Source organism: Salvelinus namaycush, unplaced genomic scaffold, assembly GCF_016432855.1.
Source record: "Salvelinus namaycush isolate Seneca unplaced genomic scaffold, SaNama_1.0 Scaffold886, whole genome shotgun sequence".
Classification (NCBI taxonomy): domain Eukaryota; kingdom Metazoa; phylum Chordata; class Actinopteri; order Salmoniformes; family Salmonidae; genus Salvelinus; species Salvelinus namaycush.
Genome location: NW_024061626.1, coordinates 99480 through 107427, shown reverse-complemented (window position 1 = coordinate 107427; position 7948 = coordinate 99480). Strand labels below are relative to the sequence as shown.

The 7948-nt window shown below is 46.3% G+C and overlaps 1 protein-coding gene across 1 annotated transcript in view; it reads left to right on the top strand.

Moving 5' to 3' along the window:
* Positions 1–2986: 2986 nt before the first annotated feature.
* LOC120043282 (protein diaphanous homolog 3-like) overlaps positions 2987–7948 on the top strand; it is a gene marked incomplete at its 5' end in the record, with an annotated part of 17389 nt that continues 12427 nt past the window's right edge. The window contains one exon of the mRNA XM_038987905.1: positions 2987–3091. Coding sequence (XP_038843833.1) covers positions 2987–3091 — 105 coding nt within the window. The remainder of the gene's footprint in view (positions 3092–7948) is intronic.

Sequence of the window (7948 nt, the reverse complement as noted above, 5' to 3'; positions counted from 1 at the left end):
TAATCCTGTGTCCCAGCATTGGGCCAGTAACTGTGGCTATAATCCTGTGTCCCAGGCATTGTGCCAGTAACTGGGCTGTAATCCTGTGTCCCAGCATTGGGGCCAGTACTGGGCTATAATCCCTGTGTCCCAGCATTGGGCCAGTAACTGGGCTATAATCCTGTGTCCCAGCATTGGGCCAGTAACTGGGCTATAATCCTGTGTCCCAGCATTGGGCCAGTAACTGGGCTATAACCCTGTGTCCCAGCATTGGGCCAGTAACTGGGCTATAATCCTGTGTCCCAGCATTGGGCCAGTAACTGGGCTATAATACTGTGTCCCAGCATTGGGCCAGTAACTGGGCTATAATCCTGTGTCCCAGCATTGGGCCAGTAACTGGGCTATAATCCTGTGTCCCAGCATTGGGCCAGTAACTGGGCTATAATCCTGTGTTCCAGCATTTGGCCAGTACTGGGCCTATAACCCTGTGTCCCAGCATTGGGCCAGTATGGCTATAATCCTGTGTCCCAGCATTGGGCCAGTAACTGGGGCTATAAATACTGGTGTCCAGCTTGGCCAGTAACTTGGGCTATAATCCTGTGTCCCAGGCATTGGGCCAGTAACTGGGGCTATACTCCTGTGTCCAGCATTGGGCCAGTAAACTGGCTATAATCCTGTGTCCCAGCATTGGGCCAGTAACCTGGGGCTATAACCCTGTGTCCCAGCATTGGGCCAGTAACTGGGGCTATAATCCTGTGTCCCAGCATTGGGCCAGTAACTGGGCTATAATCCTGTGTCCCCCAGTGCTATTGGGCCAGGTAAACTGGGCTAATAATCCTGTGTCCCAGCATTGGGCCAGTAACTGGGCTATAATCTGTGTCCCAGCATTGGGACCCAGTAACTGGGCTATAATCACTGTGTCCCAGCATTGGGCCAGTAACTGGGCTATAATCCTGTGTCCCAGCATTGGGGCCAGTAACTGGGGCTATAAACCCTGTGTCCCAGCATTGGGCCAGTAACTGGGCTATAACCCTGTGTCCCAGCATTGGGCCAGTAACTGTGCTATAATCCTGTGTCCCAGCATTGGGCCAGTAACTGGGCTATAATCCTGTGTCCCAGCATTGGGCCAGTAACTGGGCTATACTACTGTGTCCCAGCATTGGGCCAGTAACTGGGCTATAATCCTGTGTTCCAGCATTGGGCCAGTAACTGGGCCATAACCCTGTGTCCCAGCATTGGGCCAGTAACTGGGCTATAATCCTGTGTCCCAGCATTGGGCCAGTAACTGGGCTATAATCCTGTGTCCCAGCATTGGGCCAGTAACTGGGCTATAATCCTGTGTCCCAGCATTGGGCCAGTAACTGGGCTATACTCCTGTGTCCCAGCATTGGGCCAGTAACTGGGCTATAATCCTGTGTCCCAGCATTGGGCCAGTAACTGGGCTATAATCCTGTGTCCCAGCATTGGGACAGTAACTGGGCTATAATCCTGTGTCCCAGCATTGGGCCAGTAACTGGGCTATAACCCTGTGTCCCAGCATTGGGCCAGTAACTGGGCTAAACCAATAGGCACACAGTGTTTGATCCAGCCAGGGGATTTCAGATGAAGAGATCCCCACTCGTTCCCACAAACCCTTCCTTCCCTCCTATCTCACCAGCCCCTCGTTCAGAGTTAGAAAACTGAAAAGATTCCTCTGAACCCCTCCCTCTCCTCCCTCCCTCCCTCCCTCCCTCCCTCCCTCCCTCCCTCCCTCCCTCCCTCCCTCCCTCCATGAACAAGCATTTCACTGTCAGTCTACACCTGTTGTTTAAGAAGCATTTCACTGTAACACGGAACCCAAACCGACTGCACACGTGCGCCATCGTGCATAAATGTATTTTGCCCCCCCCCCCCCCCCACACCAGACGCGATCACGACACGCATGTTAAAATATCAAAACAAACTCTGAACCAATTATATTAATTTGGGGACAGGTCGAAAAGCATTAAACATTTATGGCAATTTAGCTCGTTAGTTTGACCTGAGATATAAACATTGAGTTGTTATTTTACCTGAAATGCACAAGGTCCTCTACTCCGACTATTAATCCACACATAAACCAGTCAACCGAATCGTTTCTAGTCGTCTCACCTCCTTCCAGGCCTTTTCTTCTCTTGACTTTATATTGCGATTGCCAACTTTCATAAATTAGTTCGTCTTTCAGTCACCCACGTCGGTTTAACCAATGAGGAGATGGGAGAGGCAGGACTTGCAGCGCGATCTGCGTCACAAATAGAACTGACTTCTATTTTAGCCCGTGGCAACGGAGACGCTCGTCGGCGCGCGAGAGCAGTGTGGCTGCAATAATTGAATAATATAGATTTCTACATTTATTTTGCAACACTCGCGCACGGACGCGGGCGGTGTAGTCAGCCTGTTAGTCTACACCTGTTGTTTAGAGAGCTTGTGACACATGTGATGTGACTGCAGTCACAGTCTGGTCTGATTAATGAACCGCTGTGTAAACAGCAGGAGATACAGACTGCCTGGTGAGAATGTGATCCACGGGGGGGGCGGGGGTGTGTGTGTCTGGTGCAACACATCAACACAACAGAAATAGGTAGAGAGACTGGGTGAATCTCAAAAGTCATTCCTTGATTCCTTGCGTCCTTTTTCCTTGTCTCGTGAAAATATACATTGGGAAGCGAGGAGAACATTCAACGACATAAAGAGCAGCTAGAAAACACATTGAACTAAACACACTGTCTTCAACAAAGGGACTGAGTTTTGTGTGCTTTGTCTCTCTCTCTCTCTCTCCCTCCCTTTCACTCTCTCTCTCTCCCTCTTTATCCCTCTTCTCTCTCCCTCCCCCTCTCTCTGTCTCCCCCTCTCTCTGTCTCCCACTTCTCCTTCGATCTCTTCTTCTCTCTCTCTCTCTGTCTCTCTCTATCTCTCTCTCTCTCACTCTCTCTCTCTCTCTCTCTCTCTCTCTGTCTCTCTCTCTCTGTCTCTCTCTCTCTGTCTCCAGTTTGATGAGGAGTACCTGGGTCGACAGGAGGCTCAGGCTCAGCTGCTGAAGAGTGAAGAGAAGATCAATGAATTGCAGGCCGAGCTACTGGCCTTCAAGTCCCAGGTAACTCCACACCACACCCACAGACACAGACAGACACACACCGGGGTTTCTGTTTGGAGTGAGTAACCTGATTAGGGCGTCCACCCGCGGTGCTCAGAATGACCCACGTCACATTTAGGTTATATGGTAATTCAACGGCGTGCGTCCTCCTTAACGAATTCCGATCCTCACTTCCACAAAATGTTAGAATAACGTTAACACGTTAACGTTTCCTCAGTCAACAAGACGCGAGTAACAAACGGCAAAATCACTGGCCTGTGTCGATCTATGATGACAACAGCTAGCATGTGTTGCTAATATGACTAGGATTATCAACTAGCACGGGATGCTAATATGACTAGGATTATCAACTAGCACGGGATGCTAATATGACTAGGATTATCAACTAGCACGGGATGCTAATATGACTAGGATTATCAACTAGCACGGGATGCTAATATGACTAGGATTATCAACTAGCATGGGATGCTAATATGACTAGGATTATCAACTAGCATGGGATGCTAATATGACTAGGATTATCAACTAGCATGGGATGCTAATATGACTAGGATTATCATCAACTAGTACGGGATGCTAATATGACTAGAATATCATCAACTAGCATGTGTTGCTAATATGACTAGGATTATCAACTAGCACGGGATGCTAATATGACTAGGATTATCAACTAGCACGGGATGCTAATATGACTAGGATTATCAACTAGCACGGGATGCTAATATGACTAGGATTATCAACTAGCATGGGATGCTAATATGACTAGGATTATCAACTAGCATGGGATGCTAATATGACTAGGATTATCAACTAGCATGGGATGCTAATATGACTAGGATTATCAACTAGCATGGGATGCTAATATGACTAGGATTATCATCAACTAGTACGGGATGCTAATATGACTAGAATATCATCAACTAGCACGGGATGCTAATATGACTAGGATTATCAACTAGCACGGGATGCTAATATGACTAGGATCATCAACTAGCACGGGATGCTAATATGACTAGGATTATCAACTAGCATGGGATGCTAATATGACTAGGATTATCAGCTAGCACGGGATGCTAATATGACTAGGATTATCAACTAGCACGAGATGCTAATATGACTAGGATTATCAACTAGCACGGGATGCTAATATGACTAGGATTATCAGCTAGCACGGGATGCTAATATGACTAGGATTGTAGCATTGGCAATGAAAGAAAGTTGATTTGAAAAACCAATGGAACACGGAAAAAATAGGCTACTGGTTACAATGTCTCTATACAGTGATTGGCTCCACGATATGGTGGGGTTTGGCTATAGGCTACTGGTTACAATGTCTCTATACAGGGATTGGCTCCACGATATGGTGGGGTTTGGCTATAGGCTACTGGTTACAATGTCTCTATACAGTGATTGGCTCCACGATATGGTGGGGTTTGACTATAGGCTACTGGTTACAATGTCTCTATACAGTGATTGGCTCCACGATATGGTGGGGTTTGACTATAGGCTACTGGTTACAATGTCTCTATACAGTGATTGGCTCCACGATATGGTGGGGTTTGACTATAGGCTACTGGTTACAATGTCTCTATACAGTGATTGGCTCCACGATATGGTGGGGTTTGACTATAGGCTACTGGTTACAATGTCTCTAAACAGTGATTGGCTCCACGATATGGTGGGGTTTGGCTATCGGCTACTGGTTACAATGTCTCTAAACAGTGATTGGCTCCACGATATGGTGGGGTTTGGCTATAGGCTACTGGTTACAATGTCTCTATACAGGGATTGGCTCCACGATATGGTGGGGTTTGGCTATAGGCTACTGGTTACAATGTCTCTATACAGGGATTGGCTCCACGATATGGTGGGGTTTGGCTATCGGCTACTGGTTACAGTGATTGGCTCCACGATATGGTGGGGTTTGACTATAGGCTACTGGTTACAATGTCTCTATACAGGGATTGGCTCCACGATATGGTGGGGTTTGACTATAGGCTACTGGTTACAATGTCTCTATACAGTGATTGGCTCCACGATATGGTGGGGTTTGACTATAGGCTACTTTGATGCAAGGTAAACCCATATACCTACATGTACAGACTACTAACCGGTGTCTGTATGTAGCCTGTCTACTGTATATAGCCTCTCTACTGTATATAGCCTCTCTACTGTATATAACCTCTCTACTGTATATAACCTCTCTACTGTATATAGCCTCTCTACTGTATATAGCCTCTCTACTGTATATAACATCTCTACTGTATATAGCCTCACTACTGTATATAGCCTCACTACTGTATATAGCCTCACTACTGTATATAGCCTCACTACTGTATATAACCTCTCTACTGTATATAGCCTCTCTACTGTATATAGCCTCTCTACTGTATATAGCCTCTCTACTGTATATAGCCTCACTACTGTATATAGCCTCTACTGTATATAGCCTCACTACTGTATATAGCCTCACTACTGTATATAGCCTCGCTGCTTCTATAGCCTCACTACTGTATATAGCCTCACTACTGTATATAGCCTCTCTACTGTATATAGCCTCTCTACTGTATATAGCCTCTCTACTGTATATAGCCTCTCTACTGTATATAGCCTCTCTACTGCATATAGCCTCTCTACTGCATATAGCCTCTCTACTGCATATAGCCTCTCTACTGTATATAGCCTCTCTACTGTATATAGCCTCTCTACTGTATATAGCCTCTCTACTGTATATAGCCTCTCTACTGTATATAGCCTCTCTACTGCATATAGCCTCTCTACTGTATATAGCCTCTCTACTGTATATAGCCTCTCTACTGTATATAGCCTCTCTACTGCATATAGCCTCTCTACTGTATATAGCCTCTCTACTGTATATAGCCTCTCTACTGTATATAGCCTCTCTACTGTATATAGCCTCTCTACTGTATATAGCCTCTCTACTGTATATAGCCTCTCTACTGTATATAGCCTCGCTACTGTATATAGCCTCGCTACTGTATATAGCCTCGCTACTGTATATAGCCTCACTGCTTCTATAGCCTCACTACTGTATATAGCCTCGCTACTTCTATAGCCTCGCTACTGTATATAGCCTCGCTACTGTATATAGCCTCGCTACTGTGTATAGCCTCTCTACTGTGTATAGCCTCTCTACTGCGTATAGCCTCGCTACTGCATATAGCCTCTCTACTGTATATAGCCTCGCTACTGTATATAGCCTCGCTACTGTATATAGCCTCTCTACTGTATATAGCCTCACTACTGTATATAGCCTGTCTTTTTACTGTTGTCTTATTTCTTTACCTACCTATTGTTCACCTAATACCTTTTTTGCACTATTGGTTAGAGCCTGTAAGTAAACATTTCACTGTAAGGTGACAAACCAAACTTTGATTTGATTTGCATGCCTCATTTGAAGTGAAACGTGCAGCTGTCGAATCCCGAAGTCTGTTTTTGAAAATGCCTTTACTGCCTCCAGCTCGTTGTCAAGTGGTGACGTGCTGCTTCCTGTCTACCGTTGATTATAGCCAGTGGTCTTCAATTACCAGTTGGGGAAATACAACATTTTAGTTTAACCGTGGCCATCAAAACAGTTAAAAAAAAAAAAAATTGAGTAGCCTGTTATGAGAAAGTGTATTTAAATAAAATCTAATCCAATAGTCATAGTTTGGTTTGATAGAATCTATTGTCTTTGGGCCATTTGAGGTGAGCAGTAATTATCCTGCCGGTCGCCACGCGGTCTCGTCTGTTTCTACTTCATATTGTGTTTTAATCACTGATCTCTATCCTGGGAAAGGAAATTGTTCTTCAAGCAATTTATTCTGTCTGCCTCGTCCATCTTCTCTCTCTCTCTCCCTCCCTCTCCTCCTTCCTCTCCCTCTCCTCCTTCCTCTCTCCCTCCCTCTCCTCCTTCCTCTCTCCCTCCCTCTTCTCATTCCTCTCTTCCTCCCTCTTCACCTTCCTCTCTCCCTCCCTCTTCTCCTTCCTCTCTCCCTCCCTCTTCTCCTTCCTCTCTCCCTCTTCTCCTTCCTCTCTCCCTCCCTCTTCTCATTCCTCTCTCCCTCCCTCTTCTCCTTCCTCTCTCTCTCCCTCCCTCTTCTCATTCCTCTCTCCCTCCCTCTCCTCATTCCACTCTCCCTCCCTCTCCTCATTCCTCTCTCCCTCCCTCTTCTCCTTACTCTCACCCTCCCTCTTCTCCTTACTCTCACCCTCCCTCTCCTCCTTCCTCTCTCCCTCCCTCTTCTCCTTCCTCTCTCCCTCCCTCTTCTCCTTCCTCTCTCCCTCCCTCTTCTCCTTCCTCTCTTCCTCCCTCTTCTCCTTCCTCTCTCCCTCCCTCTTCTCCTTCCTCTCTCCCTCCCTCTTTTCCTTCCTCTCTCCCTCCCTCTCCTCCTTCATCTCTCCCGCCCTCTTCTCCACTCCTGAGAGTCTCTGTCTCTCTCTCTTCCTTGTAAGATAACTGCACTCAAAGAACGAATGGAGAGAGAGAAAGAAAAGGAATAACTTTTCTGATACATTTTCAATTTGGGAGAGTAAACACATTGAGAGAATGCTCCAATAGCATCTCTCATTCTCTCTCCTTCTCTCATTCTCTCCTCTCTCGTTCTCTCTCCTTCTCTCCTCTCTAGTTCTCTCTCATTGTCTCCTCTCTCATTCTCTCCTCTCTCCTTCTCTCTCCTCTCTCATTCTCCTCTTTCTTTCCCTCTCATTCTTTCCTTCTCTCTCATTCTCTCCTCTCTCTCCTCTCTCTCCTCTCTTTCTCTCTCTCCTTCTCTCCCGCCTCTCATTCTCTCCTCTTTCATTCTTTCCCTCCTCTCATTCTCTCCTCTCTCGTTCTCTCTCCTTCTCTCCTCTCTC